Below are 15,853 nucleotides of genomic sequence, written 5' to 3' on the forward strand. Positions count from 1 at the left end.
CATTTGTTTTTTTAAGAGGGCATTCTGAGAGGATAAAATTTAATGGAAGGGTGTTTGAATATCATTTTAACATTTTTGAGTAAAGGGAATCGACATCATTCATAGTCTGCCTCTGTGGCTCATATTTTTAAAGCAGCCTGGGCCTCAAATTCATCCTCCTGTCTGTGTCAACATGCAGTCTTTACAGGCGTTACAAATAAGCTACATCTTATTACAACACTCCACAGAAAATGCTAAGTTGATCATCAAATACATCCATATTCTCTGCATTCAATAAAGCGTTTCCAGCACATCAAAGGTGCCGCGCTCAGCCGGGAAAAATAATCATTCCGCGGGGCCTCCGGGCCTGAGTGCAGGGGCCCGGCGTTCACGGAAAGAGAGAGGGGGGGAAGACGACACTTTAATACGGCTACTTGTTCGACCTTTTAAAAACACTTTGTTTATCGCCGGTGTTCTCGGCTATTACAACCAATTCAGCTGCTTGGATCAATAATTAATGGAGCAACCAACGATCTTTTGACATCTTAAAGGTCCGGCTGAGAGAGAGAGAGACAAAGAGAGTGGAGGGATAAATACCGAGGGGCCTCTTCAAATATTCATCCGCCGGTTAATGTGAGCTCCGATCCCCCGGGACTCAGCCTGCAAGACACAACGGCCTTAATCTACCTCCCTGCACTCAGTGACTCCCTCCAGATTTAAAACCGTTAGTTAAATTCTCAGCAGACTGTTAGCTCATCATAAGGATTATTATTATTAAAAGGGGAGGGGAAGAAAGCAGTCTGGCATGTGGACGCCTTTGGAACCGCTTCTGTATTTTTTAAAGGCAGAGTGAGAGTGAAATAACCGGAGAGCTTGAACCGTGAGAACCGGGGTTAACGGGAAACAGCAGGGCCCATTTGATTAAACATTAAATTAAAATGGCCACTCACTCTATATGGAGCTATTACACCGAGGGATGAAAAAGGCAAGTCCCGCTCGCCTGGCTCTTTTCAAGAGGGCTCACCCTCAATTTAGACCTAATTGAACATTTGGGATGATAAGCCAGCTTACAGAGAGAAAGCGTCCAAAAGGTAACACACCTTGTTAAATAAAACAACAAGAGGAGATGTTACAACATGAATGAAGAAAGCCTGCAGCTCATGAGATTAGCTGGTTGTAAATACTCATAAATATCCACATATGCTGCTGTCACAGCCATTCAAATAAAAACCAACACAAGACAGAAATCCTCCTGACAGTTTGCATAAATCTAATAACTGTCAGTGAGGATAATTCATCTGATTGATATAGAGAGCAATTATTCCTCCATCAGCCCCGGAATAAAACAGGCCTAAAAATAGCTGCTTTAAAACAATCAAGATGCACTATTTAATACAAGATATTTAAACGTGCCGAAGGCCTTAACAGCACTTCTCATCGTTCTTTCTTTTTTATTTTTTTATTATAGAAAAGGAGAAATGGCAGTCTATACCTGGGGATGTATGCTGGAAAAATCTTCCCATTTTTAAGGAGACTTTGGCTTGATGTGTTCATCCGCAGGCACTAGAAAATAGAAACGTGGTTAACCACGACGCACAAGCTTCACTGTTATATCAGTGGAGTGTCAAGTCAGGTTTGTCATCAGCTTTTCTCTAATCATTGAAATAAAAAGAGTTGAATAAGGACGGATTAGATGGATGCCTGCACACAGAAATGACTGAGAAATAAAATCAAAACTCAAACAATTTCAAGTATCCAAATTTCCAAAATTTATTCATTTCAAACTGCATATTGAAAAATAATATACTCAGCTGAAATTGTAACTGTTATAAGGATGGTATTAGTTCCGGTAGATATTTACATGGAGTGGTTGGCTTCTGCGTACAGGCCACAATTTTTAAAATACAACTACGGGAATGAATGTTTGGAAATAAAAACTTAAAATATCACAGTAAATATACAGAAATTGTACAAATCAATTAGAAAATAAAGAGCACAAGCGTCATACCTCTAACAGATGAAAAGTGGGAGACGGAAATATAAATTAACAACCTATAGTTTAAGCTGTATGAGAGAAACAAAGTGTCTTATCTTTTATTTTTAGAAGAAATTAAATGTTAAGTAACCTTAAATGATAAAAAACAGTATTACCTGCTTGGTTTTATGTCCCTTTTCTTTCCAATGTTTGGAGCATAACTGATCGCTCCCATAAATTGCAGTTCTATTTTCACTTTTAATATTTTCTGCAGAACTGGCGTTGCTTTTTTATATATATAAAAAAAGAAAAGAAAATGCAACCTCTTGCAGTTGAACAAACAATTTCATCTGATTGTAATGTGTCTTTGATAAATACTGTACAAAAGGTGATTGCAATAATAAAACATTTGATTGCGACTCCCACTTTCTTTCTAGTCTTCCAAACTTCATCCACCAGTGAAGAGGGGATCTCCTATGTTCCTCTAGAGCTTCCGTAGAATAAAATGAAAGAATAAAAGAGTCGTGAGTCCTTTTTCCTGGAGACTTCTATACAACTTTTTCCCACCCCGAGATTTTTCTGTACAAAAATAGTCCAACGTTAATAGTCCACAGTTTCTCTTATAAAAGTTCTCTTCTGTCTCGTGCTCTCTTACATGTGTGTTAACGGCAGCGTGCCGTTGATCGTCGTCCCGGGCACGGTGCTCTGGTAGTGCCCGGACATGTGTAGCCGGGTCTGGGCGCTCTGCTCGCTGACCTCCGCCCCGGGCAGGTACATGCTGATCATGTCCCTCAGATCCCCGCTTTGGCAGCCCGGGGCGGCCCGGTGGGACGACGAGGTGACGACGGGCGGGCTGGAGCTGCTGGACTCGGACTTGACCACCGAGGAGGGTCCCATGGTGCCCAGCGCGGTCATCCCCGGCGTGGTTTGCTGGGAGTAGGACATGGAGTAGGTCGGGGAGCCGTTCATGTAGCTCTGGGAGCTGGTCATGGTGTTGTACTGCAGGGCGCTCATGTCATAGCGGTGCATGGACTGCATCTGGCCCGGGTTGTGTGCGTTCAGTCCCGGGTGCTGGTAGCTCAGCTGGTCCTGCATCATCCCGTAGCCTCCGTTGGTCCAGCCGTTCATGTGCGCCGCGTAGCTGTCCATCCTCTGGTTCACTCCACCGCCCAGCCCGGCCCCGACTCCCACACCGACCCCACCTCCCATCCCGTTACCTCCGGGAGTGAGCAGCCCGCCGGGTAAGGTGTATTTGTCCTTCTTCATGAGGGTCTTGGTTTTCCGCCGGGGCCGGTATTTGTAATCCGGATGCTCCTTCATGTGCAGGGCCCGCAGCCTCTTGGCTTCGTCGATGAAAGGTCTCTTCTCGCTCTCTGACAGAAGTTTCCACTCTGCGCCCAGCCTCTTGCTTATCTCCGAGTTGTGCATTTTGGGGTTTTCTTGCGCCATCTTCCTCCTCTGGCCCCGGGACCACACCATGAACGCGTTCATGGGTCTCTTGACCCGCTCTGGGCTGTTCTTCTGGTTGGCGCCGGTGCCGGACGAGTTGTTGTTGCCCGAGCCCCCCGTGTTGGTCTGGGGGGCTGGGGGCTTCAGTTCAGTCTCCATCATGTTATACATCAGGAACAGCTTTTTTTGGAGGGAGCTCCCGAGCAGAGGAAAAAAGCAAAGAGACAAACTCCACGCGCCGCAGAAGGGCAGGACAGTGAGGAGGACCGCGAGGCTGCTGCGAAAAAGTTACCTGTCGATATTTCTCTGCAACTTTTTCTCTGGACAAAAACAACCAGCACCAAGCCGCGTCTCCACACACTCTCTCTCCCCCTCTCTCTCTCTCTCTCTCTCTCTGCCTCTCTCTGAGTGTGTGTCACAGTGAGTGTGAGTGTGACAAAGAGCCTTCTCCCAATAGGTCCCTGCTATGTTGTGTCCACAAAACTTCTCCCGTCGCTTCTCCCGGAAAAAAGCATCAACAAACTGCACTTTTTCGCCTCCGTCCGCCTGAGCCTTGACAACTCCAGATAGTTTTTGAACAAGTTAATAGACAACCATTCATGTGACGGGACTGTCAGCGAATAAATGGCTTCGACCTGGCCAATCAGAGCTGGGGGCGGGGCTGCTTTGCCCCGAGACACACATACATAGGCACTCTGAGGCTGCACATATGAGCCAATCCAGTGTACATATTTACTATTTCCAGCCTTATGGAGAAATTTCTCTGCGCTTTTATACACACACATAGACATGGTGGCACTTCATGAAGTGTTCCTGCTTTATTTATAGAAAATAGTGAGAAAACCTTAAGGAAAGTTTTAGTTAGAAAAACTTCCTTTAACAGGACAACAACGTTTCCTGCTTTTTGAACAAACACGCCAAAATATTCTCTTTTTATTGTCTTTTTTATTTAAGCCATACATTACTCAGCAGCCAATTTAAAGACTAAAAATAGATTTTAAAAAGGGCGGAAGTAGTAAATAACTACAGCAAATGTTGACATTAATTGTGCCCTAATGCTCTTATTTAGAAGGTGACAGCAGCTTTAAGTCCTGGCCCGTGACACTGCTGTTGTTCCATCCAAAAAGTCACTAATTCCCCCACTTATCACCCCCCAATAACATAACAACACTTAAATAAACTTTGTTAGTTAACTCAATAGCGTCGGTGCGTAAAGGGGGGCTGGTTTTTAGCGCTGAAAAGAGGAAAGGTAATCCAAGATGTTTCCCCCCCACAAGTCCCCCTCTTTGTTTAGTGAAGTTGAATGCCAACACACAGAAGGCAGACGGGCTCATCTCAGCACAAATAAGCGCTTTTTGTTTGGGATGTTGTCGCTACATCTGTCCGGACAAAGACCCAACTCCACTCCACTTCCACTGTCACAGTGCTGCTGTTGTTGTTGGGGGGCTTTGTAGTGCTCTTTGAGGAAACAGAGTGGTGGTGGTGGGAGCACGGAGGGAGGAGGGAAATAAAGGTGAGGAATATTTTAAGATAAAGTGTGTTTTGCACAAAAGGACGCAGCTCATTCATATAAAGCCTGAACAAGCGTGTCAGCCAATTAGTGTGAATGAAAACAGCGGCCTCCACCTGCTTCTCTTTGCTCTGATCACACTGGGATTATGAGGAGAGAGGAAACGGCATCACCTGATTTAAAAGCGAATTAGTCACTCATGTCTGTAATGTTCAAAGTGGATAAAGTTTGTTGGAGGTTGGGAGTGTTGGAGCCACTTGTTTTTGCTTTCTTCCCTCTGATGATCCATCAGTGTGGAGCAGGGGGCGTCATACTGCGTTACACTAGTGCCGCCTACTGGACACATGGAGAACCACAGGAGAGGCTGGAAGCACAGACGGGTTTACCAGAGAAATGAAAAGGAATATAGTTTGGATGTTTTTAGATGTTTATGAGGAAAACTAAAATATAAGAATATTCTCATAAAACATATCTAGCTGCAGAGGACACTGTTAATTAATTTAAATGCAGCTCTTCAGTCTGGTTGTCAGCCAGACAGCCCCAATAATTAAAGCTGGATCGAGTACACACACCTGAAATAATTCAATTTAAATGCGTGTCTCTAGATTAAATCATAATTGAAAGCGAATAGATCAAGCCTTATTATTTTGTTTTAGTCATTTGATAATAAATGGAGGAGCGGAGCCCTCGTGCTCTCATTATGCCGGCCAGGGCAACCTTACATAAGATTCATCTTGTGCTTAATAGGCTGCGAGAGGCGACACATGCAGCTCGCTCCATTATAATGCAAGGTTGAAATGGGCCGCTCGGCTGCTATCTGCATCTGAGTGTGTTCCCCGCTACCTCTAATCTGCTTATGATAATAAAGGAACAGCGGGGCCCTGCAGCTCTGTGAAAGCAGGCCCCATCCAGCCGGGAATGGCCCTGCATCCACAATCATCATGAATTAAAGTCGTTGTTTGACAAAAACCAGGAGAAACACGAGGGGCGGCTCCCTCGGACCACTTGTAAGTCCCCCCTGGTAGATACAGCAGGTTGGGATGGATATCAAATACAGCAGAGGAGCAGGCTGGGGCTTCCTAATATTGTTTTTATGAGGGGAGAGCAGAAAAAATATTACAACTAAAAATCAGGAAGAACAACTGGAGAGTCGAATAAGCGTGTCTGAGCCAACCGTATTTCTATTTTTACATTTAAAATTAAAAATAAATATAATACAATTAGCAAAACTACAAATTCTGCTACAGTGAGATAAAACGATAATCCCAGATGAAATTGAGGAGAACAGATTTAAGGTAAAATACAAATAAACTTGTCTTTTCTTGCCACTAGAGGCCGTATCAGGGGCAAAGACAAGCCAAGAAATACATTATAGGCGCTTAAAAATAATGTACTAATTTAAAAGTTCTTATTTTGATCAATAAATGATAAATTATTATTATTATTATTTAAATACGTAGGTAAGTCTTCTGACTGGTGTTTGCTTTATTTTCCTCTCTTATATTGTTGGAAAAAAAGCGTAAATGATAAATAAAATGTGTTATTTATTTGGTTTAACGCCTTAATAAAGTGAAATAAATCAGATATTAGTGCATGTCAAAAGCAGTAAAAAGATTGCTAAATTTACAAGAACCTGTTAAACACATTGAACTGCAAGTAATTTAATATTTGTAGCGATGAATACCTATAGAACTGATGTAAAGTGAGTAAAATGTTATTTTGGAATAAGTGCATCCATGTGGCGTTCTGCGTAATATCTGACATGAACATGAAATTATCCAGAAGGTTTAAAATGTATAAAAACGGCATAGACAAAATAAATAAAGAGTATAAAATATAAAGAATGACTTATATTGATAGATGCAAAATTTGCTCTTGGACTCTCTAATGTGGCTGTGCGTAAAATCTGTGCGTAAATTGAGCCTAAACCAAAGCGGCCAACATCGTCTCCGTCAGTCAGAGAAGCTCATGATGCCATGCGGTGTCATTCCACTACACTGCATGTTTTACATACACACCGACTCAAACACACACTAACATACACACTAACACTCACACAAACACACCCAGGGCTTCTCCTCTCACCGCACTCAGACTTACTGCCAGTTTGGGGAGTTGTCTTCCTCTCGTCTTGATTGGCACAAATTAAACAAGATGCCATTTTTCTCTCAACCTCCTCCGTAGCTCCGAAGCAAAGTCAGCCTCTACTTGTCCCGGGGAGAGAGCTCCCGAAGCCGGCTGCGAAATCTGGCGTCGTCGTCCTTTTTTTTTCCATGTTCCGACCCCCGCAAAAGTCCACCCCCGGTAGTCCGCGCGGTTTTGATCCGTGCGCCGGTGCGCCGTGGCCGGCGTGCAGCTCCATGGAAGCCCCGCTGCCTGTGTGGAGCTCCGCTGTCTTCTTTCCGCGAGCCCTGCAACAAGAAAAGCCGTTTATGGCGACACACAATGTGAAAAGGGGGCCGATTTAAAAAGGAGAAGAATGCAAGCAAGAACAACAAAAGTCAGTTATAGCAAAGTCTATGCCTCTCCTCTCCTATCTTCCACCCCCTAGCTTAGCCCACATAATGAGCAGGAAAAAGCTTTATATTTTGTTCACTGGGTATTCACAGATAATTTGAAGCCATTGTTTCTGCCACAGATGGTTCTTTTTAATACAATAACGGTGCTCTTTGTGAATAGCGAGCCCACAATAAAAATCTAAAGCGTCCTCCTGAATAACCATTTTGTTCTCTCTTGTATAGGCCGAACAAAAGCGCCAGTGAGGTAATGGCCTGCCTTATTGAAAGCCTCAGAATGGGGATTTGATAAAGATTTTTTTCGCTCCTTTTTTCCTTTTTTTGCACAAAGTACACGGCAATGTCACAGAGAAACTGACACGGCATGAAAAGGAAAAAGGCTGCGAAACGTGCTTGCTGTTGCAGCTTGCAGAAAAAATATTACTATTAATATTATTATTATCATTGTTATTATTACTATTATTATTGTTCCTAACTTTGTGCAAAAGTCAGAGGTTGTTTTGGGTGCTGCAGCAGAGCAGGTCAGGTGCAGGCGTGTTATGGATTTTACAATGGAGCTTAAATCCAGAATACATTAGCCTCCAAAGGTCTGCTGTGGATTTGGCACACAGTCTCATAATTTTGCATAGGGTGAGTCAAAGTTGTGCTTGATAGAATTAAGTATTCAGGCTGCATACCCTCAGAGTCTTTGCAGAAACCCTCCTGTTTCTAATTCTACCCTTTTCACTACACTCATGCAGAAAATACTGCATGGTCTTAAAGCTGTGATAAGAGAGTGTGAAATGTCATAAATGCATGGATGTTAATAAGGGGAAAATCATACAGACTAATGTAAAAACTCAGGTTGGAATTCACGCCTGCAGGTGTGTGCAGACAACATGTATTAGCTCCTCCAGGATGGATCCTGTGGCCGTGCACGCTTGATGTAATTTGTAATTAACTCATGGCTAATCAATAAAGCGTTTAACAGAAAGCACAATGGACTCACAGGGGATGATCCCAAGCCAAACATATTGGATGTCACTGATCGTTACAAGGTGAGGACACCCTGTCTGTCACAGGGGCGGCGGGTGAGAGTTTGGAGGTGGGGTAGGGAGATGGGGGCACGAGATGAAGGAAGGAGAGAAGGGCAGAGGAGAGGATACAGAGCGGATAAAGGAGAGAATAATGGAGGACGGGAGAGGTGAGGAGAAAAGAGCAAAGAATCCCATTCCAGCTCAGCTAGTGTTGGTGGTAGAGCTGCAGATAAACACACAGGATCAGTTTCTGCCTGGGACTGTTATCCCTCAGCCTTATAGCAATCATGTATCAACACAGACACACATGCATGGATTATGAACAAGACCTTCACCACATGGGGAGCAGACAGAGATAGATGTTTGGCTTGTGCTCAGGTGAGATGACAACATGACGCTCTTTAGATGCAAAGAAAGATGGTCGCTGTGCTACATTAGAGGTTAAAGATTCATAACATCACTTTGAGTAACTTTGTCAGTGACCCTTAGCTTCATGTAGCTGATATGACTTCCTAAAGAGCCGGAGCAAAACCTAACAGCATCCCCATGCATGAGGAAACACATGATAGTTCCTTCTTTTCCCTTCTTATAAACACAAGGCCCAGCCTCATATGATTGTGGAGGTAATTACTAAAGAATATGCATTATCTTAAAGACAGCAAATGTTACATTATTAATCAGTTGCCTTTTGCAATTGCAATTAAACACCAAAGGGCTGATTATTCATTAAATTAATGTATTGATGAAATCTTTCTGATTTGAAGAAAAACACTCCTGGTCTTGGAAAAGTTGTTCTTTCTTAAGTCCAACTGCACACACAATGCCTGTCACATATCTACCATTATGATGGACAACTTTGATTCATGAGAGGGCCACGTTGGTTTCAGTTTGACTACAGGAGGGCCAAAATGTTAAAAATCATCAGATACTCTTAGGCACCTATTATTCAAAAAAGGGAAACAAGTATATCTTTCATCAAAGTAAAGCCTATGAAACAACATGCTTTGTAACCTTGATAGTAATTCTTGATTTAATGACCTAAACACAGAATTAAAACTAACTTAAGCTACTTTGTAAAGCAATAAACAATTAATGGGTTGTTAACACAGGTCTTAAATTTACTCACAATTCTATTTCTAAATACATTTAACAATGCCTAAAAAAGTTTCACTGAAACAACAACAAATGTCTACAGTTACACTATAAAACATATTTTTATGGGTGGTAAATCATATTGAATCATTTCTTTTAAATCATACTGAAAGAAACTAAGTAAGAAAAATGCAGACTTTTCCCAGCATGCCCTGGGGCATTGGGCTTTTGGGGTAAAAGTTACAGGAAATTGTTTGTGCTCCAACGTTGTCTGTCATCCAGTAAACACTGTTAAGATTATTTTGACACTTCTGCACCCTGAGTGAGGTTATCCACTCAGTTAGGTAGTTTCTGCCTTTTGAAGTGGCTGTGACTTTTACATGATAGGTGTGCTATGTTCAGTTGAGAAGCCCCTTCTCAGACAGGGTTTGCTTGTCTGTCTCTACCTTACATTGAGCCCCACAGGTTTCTAACAATACCATAACTGCACCTCAACTAAGTGGAAAAAGGAGTACAAAATATCATTGTGTTAATCCAATGAATAAAACATGCTCAAGATGAAATATCGCATGCTACATTGAGAAGTAAATATAACTCATTTTCACAAAGTAAAAACTTGTAGAATCTAATTAGAAAATTTGAGTTTAGATATACTTGATTTACATGTATAGTAGTCTACTGCAGTTATTTATTTTCTCAAAATATTGGGAAAAATGTACACAATTAAACCAAGTGCAAATTATTACTTTAGTTTCATTGAGTAGATTTTACAGGTTCTTTTATGCTGTATTTATTCCTTGCAAAGCACAAAATATACCTTTAAATCAAAGATTTTTCTAGAAATATTTTTGTTGTTCCTGTTTGTGAACAGATTTTGTCTTTGAGCATGGTTTTACAACTCAGTTTTACAATCTTCTTGCCAGGTTTTGTTATGGTTTCCTCGGGTTCATAATTTATTGATATTTGAAATGCCTTACAGGCTCTGTGAGTGAGAGAGAGGGCCGAACATGGTCCCTAGGCTGCCAATTGCCCATCCCTGATCTAGAATTTAGCAGCTTTCAACCTCTTTTCCACTTGTCCAGGAAATGCTGATTTTTGCTGGGTTCATTGATTATTTTTCAATTGCCGCATTTTACTCATGGCCTTAAAGCATTTTTCTTGCGCTTGCAGACTTAAATGGCCCCTAGAATATCATTTTTCTGACATTTTAATTTGCATAACATTAGAAATACATGCATACCTATTATCAACTGGTTTCTGTGTGTCAATATGCAAGGGTGTGCTTAGCTCCAGCATTTGGAATTACTTTTTTAAAGGCTGAAACAAACCCTGCACTGTTTCACAAACAAATCACCACATTTCTCTCACATTTTGTACTGAAGTGTTTTAAATACTAAATATTCTGGAATATTTCAGAAAACAAATGCTGAAGTCTTTCACATTTTCTGCAGAACTCTCATGACCTTGCAGCATTTCTCTTGCTCGAATCCTCACTGACCAAGTGATGCCTTTAAAATGCTACAGTTGAAACATTTTCATCAATATCTTTAATTTGCAAAAGTTTAAAACTATAGCACATAACTGCAATATCTTTCCATTGATATGTGTGGATATGCTCTCGTACACTCACCTAGAACTACTTCTTCAAAGGTCCAAAACAAATCCTATACATTTTTTAAGTAAATCACTTATTTCCATTGATGCTAAAGTATTTTTAATCCTCAAAACTAAAGCATTTTATAAAAAAAATGCAGGATTTACAGATGTTCAAGGATTGCTTTTTATTTTCTGCAAAAACACTCTATGACTGAGCTGTGTTTTTTTCCATCGCTTAAATCCACTCTCACGCAGACCGACGCCTTTAAGATGTCTAGAATTCTGTCGTTCTCAGCCTCCCATGGCCGTGATGGCTGAACAAAAAGTCAAAAGAGCACCACCTACGGAAAACAAGAAAGGCATTCGAGGACATAAACAACATAACCAAGGCCTATCCATCATTGAGCTTATAGAGGAATTACATCTATACCAGAAAAAAATACATAGTTTGTTGACAGCTGAGGTGTTGTGTAGAAATAGCACATCAAACATGAATAGGACAAGCTCAGCTGACGTTATGAGTGAGTGAAAAAGAGAAAGGAGAGAGGTGAAAGAATGAGCCGCAGAGGAAGATTTTAAGGACAAACACATGAAAGAGTGTGAGAGAGGATCATAGCTCTCAGTGTGAAAAGGCTTAACAGTTAAGAAATATGACTTTGGTTCTTTATCTGATCAATCTGTGCCGTATATTCTGAATCACAGACACACCACTCATATTAGAGAGCTGCAGCGCTTTTAATTACAAACCCATCCACAGGGGTGAGAGAGAAAGAGAGAGAAAGAGCAGTGGCACCATGAGAGCCTGTAGAAAAACCATCATCATCATCACTGAATGCTAACTGAATGCTAATGCCCTTCACATAGATTCTGTCTATTGATATATACATACATGCAAATATGCAGGCTGTGAGTTTTTCCATATGCATGAGAGCAGACACGTTTTCCTGCATCTGTTTTGTGTGTTTTTGTTGCAGTTCGGCCTGATGGGAGATCTGCGGTGGGTTTCTCTCTCTTTTGTGTATCTGCGTATGTGTTACAGACACACTGACAATAATCAGTGGGGGGGGGGGGATGCTATTGAAGAAGATGTGGCCAACCAACTGTCAATCATGTCACACACACACACTCACCCATTAAAAGTGCTTTACTTGTCCTTGAGAATAAAATAGTCACATTTCAGTGAGGCTGTTTGGAGGCTCAAGCTGGGTCACTGTAAAAGTTCACAACATTAGATAAAGTGTGATCAATGCTGCATTCAAGTCCCTGCAGTTCTGAAATGTGAATTTTTAAAGGTCTGTCTTTATTTTGCTTTGGCTGAGGATGTTCTAAGTTGATGTTTGAACAAGTATTACTGGATACTGAGAAAGAGGAATACACAACACTATCTGCATGATATCGGCAGATAATAGCTCATAAAGATGCATATCAGTATCAGCAGACATGAACATTTCTGCCAGTGTTTACAGCAAACATATCTGCTATATTCTGGAAAAATGTACAAATTCATTTATTAGGGATGCACGATATTATGGGCGAGGTATCAGTTTTGGAAGATATTAGCTTAAAAATGTAATTATCAGCGCCTGCAATTATGGAAATTTCTGCCATACTTACCTCTGATACATCAGCTCTAGATATGCCTATTTCAGCTGTAAACACTGCCTTCACAATCAAATATCTCAAAAAAGTAGGGATATGGCCATGTTTGCCAATGTGTAGCATCCCCAACAGTATGTAAACATCTGGGAAGTGAGGAGACCAGTTTCTGAAGTTTTATGATTCTCCAAATGTTTTCTACTGGTGAAAGGTCTGGACTGCAGACAGGCCAGTTCAGCAACTGGACTCTTCTCCTGTGAAAACATGCTGTTGTTGTGGATGTGATTTATAGTTTAGCATTGTCTTAATGAAATATGCAAGGCCATCCCTGAAAGAGAAGTTGTCTGGATAGGACAACTTTCCTTTCCTTTCCTGTCCTTTTACTGCCCTGTCCCACTTTTTTGAGATGTGTTGCAGCAATTAAATTAAAAATTAGCTAATATATATATTTTTTAAATGATAAAATACCTTAGTTCCAATATCTGATATGTTGTTTATGTTTTACTGTGAATAAAATATGGGTTCATGAGATCTGCAAACTCCAAAACTTTTTGGAGTTGGTGTTGTATAAAGCTATGGTATCCAACAACATTCATGCCATAAAATGATTAATGCTTAATAGTATCACCTTAGGTGAGGTTAAAAAAATAAATTTGCACATATTAACATTTTTTTACAAGGTATACAGCATTGTTTAGTTACAAATAAACAACCTGAAGTTCCTAAAAAATTGCTGATTTAAACAGAAGTAAAGTCATGCTGTTCAGATTTTCTCATGTTATTTTTTTTGTTTAGACAAGGAGCAGAGTTATTAATCTTTATTCCTATTTGGGATTTGAGCATGAGCAGAAACGGGGGGGGGGGGGGTACAAAAAGGTTATCACATTAGCAATAATTTGAGATCCTATTTTAGAACTATTTCTATCATTTTATTTGATGCAACATGCACCTATGGCTTATTATTTATAAATCTTTAAATACATTTCCTCACTAAATCAGAGCTTTTCAACATTCTGTAAAATCTCATCTATTTTAATTGAAGATGGAGATAGTGGCTGTTCCCACACAGACAGAAACAAGCCAACTTTGCACCCCTATCAACTCTCTTTTTAATTTAACCTTTACTTAGACAGCTAATCTCACTGAGACACTAGGTTTAATACAGACTTTTATGGCAGCATGGGCACTTCTACCAGTATGCTGCCATTAATTCTTTTGTCTACACAAATTAAACATGAACATCAAATCTAAGTTACAAGTAAACAGAATATTTGATGATGGAGAGAGGAGGTAATAAAAGTTTGATCTGCTTATCCTCAGCATGTTTCCACTAAATGACGTAGTGCTCAGCTTTAATATTGCTTCAGAAGTTTGATGTGGATGGACAACTTTTCCACAAAAGACTTTAAAATGCTAGTGTGGACATAAATTTCCATACATAAACAGCATTTTCCTCACGTATCTGCTGTAGTGCGGACATGGTCAGACCCTGAGAAGTGCAGGTCAGACACAGTAAAGTTGAGGATTAGAGCTTTAAAAGATACTAAAATGCTGACCACCATGCTGGAGGGAGGTGGTCGGTCAGTCCTGCTGCTGTTTGTTCAGCAACCAGGCAGGAAGAAAGACACGCACACACAGCTGCCACATATTTACAGAACAACCAACTTCACTGGCATCTCATTAATGAAGAATGCTACATAAACAGTTTAAACAGAGCAGATACTGGAAGTCTGCGTTGGTTTTCTCTAGTGGGCCACCATGCTTTAACAGGAAGAGTTTTTATGTTAACAGATGGCTGTTTTAGGAATCCTGGCATTACAGTGAAATAAAATTAAATCAGACAAGGCACAAAGGTTTGCCTCAAAAATTACATGTTGCATATATGCTCAGCTGACACTTTAAGATTAAAATGGTTAAAATCTTTATTTCTGCTCACCCAAACAAAAATTGTGGTCATTTTAGTGATATCCTGCTATTTTCTCTAGCTTTTCCACCGGCTAAATACAAACATTTCTGTTCCTTTCTGTTCCTTAGCTTTGTTCAAATACCCACAAGGCCTAAGGCAGGACTACCACTCTCACAAAACAAATGCTAGCATGCTAAAATGCAAGACTATAATGGCTTACTGTATATTCTAATTTGAAGTAAATTAAGCCAATGCAACTGTAATATTGAATGGATACTTTCACAGTAACAGTTAAAGGTCTGAATAATAACGTGGTAAAGATCTCAATGTCTTCGGCACAGTCATTTATTTCACTTTAAAGGTATGTAGCACATATAATAATTACCATAAGACGCCCTGCTTTTTCCTCTAGCTTTCATATAGGACCGATATTCAAACTTACACTTCTTAGATTTGTTCAACTATTTGCAATAATAAGTACATTCCCCCCGCCTCTTCAGTAGAGATGCACCGATTGTGAAAATTAGGGCCACTACCAAAACCACTGTTAAAAAAATAGGGATGTACAATGTATGGAATATGCCAATATTTAAAAATTAATTGTAGCTGATATCAAAAGTATATAATATATAAATGTAGTTTAACTTTAGTTTGAGGAATGAGGATGAATAAAGATGGACTTCAGCTGATGTAGGTCTATTGGTGCTGCTTAAAACATATTCATACTAGGCCTGTTAATGTAAACGCGTCAACGCTCATGATTAATCTTGAAACCTTAAAGCGTCAAAAAAATAATAACGCAATTTAATCATATGACTAAGTTTGACCACAACTTCCTCCCGTAGTCCTCCTGCGCGTATGTTTACATCCCTGGGGTGACAAGGTTAAAGGTGGGTCAAACAAAAGTTGAGTGTAGATACTGCGGTAGCACAACGAGTCTGAAGTACCACCTCCGGGCAGAGCCAGAGATGGCAGACCATCAACATCGTTGACAACAAGGGGCTTCAAGACATCATCCAGGTCGCCTCAGATGACCCGTACCACAGAACACCCATGAGAACTACTGTCACAAAAAAATTTTAAATATTGTCAAAAATGGTCATATTTGCTGATATGATTAACTTTTTACGCTGTTATCTGCTGATACTGATATTATGCCAATAATATCCTTTATAATAAACTCTTCTGTAAACCAGTTGTTAGGTGTAACAAATGCCA

At 40.5% G+C, this 15,853-nt stretch overlaps 1 protein-coding gene across 1 annotated transcript; it reads right to left on the bottom strand.

The window, feature by feature from the left end:
• Window positions 1-1,818: 1,818 nt before the first annotated feature.
• Window positions 1,819-4,237, bottom strand: sox2 (SRY-box transcription factor 2). Its single transcript, XM_041791396.1, has one exon. The coding sequence runs from the start codon at window positions 3,572-3,574 to the stop codon at window positions 2,606-2,608; it is 969 nt and encodes a 322-aa protein (XP_041647330.1). The 5' UTR covers window positions 3,575-4,237; the 3' UTR covers window positions 1,819-2,605.
• Window positions 4,238-15,853: the final 11,616 nt, after the last annotated feature.

This window comes from Cheilinus undulatus, linkage group 7 (genome assembly GCF_018320785.1).
Source record: "Cheilinus undulatus linkage group 7, ASM1832078v1, whole genome shotgun sequence".
Taxonomy (NCBI): Eukaryota; Metazoa; Chordata; class Actinopteri; order Labriformes; family Labridae; genus Cheilinus; species Cheilinus undulatus.

Bases quoted from the DNA above. Each gene is read 5' to 3' on its own strand.
- sox2 (XM_041791396.1), bottom strand. From the start codon at position 3,574: ATGTATAACATGATGGAGACTGAACTGAAGCCCCCAGCCCCCCAGACC.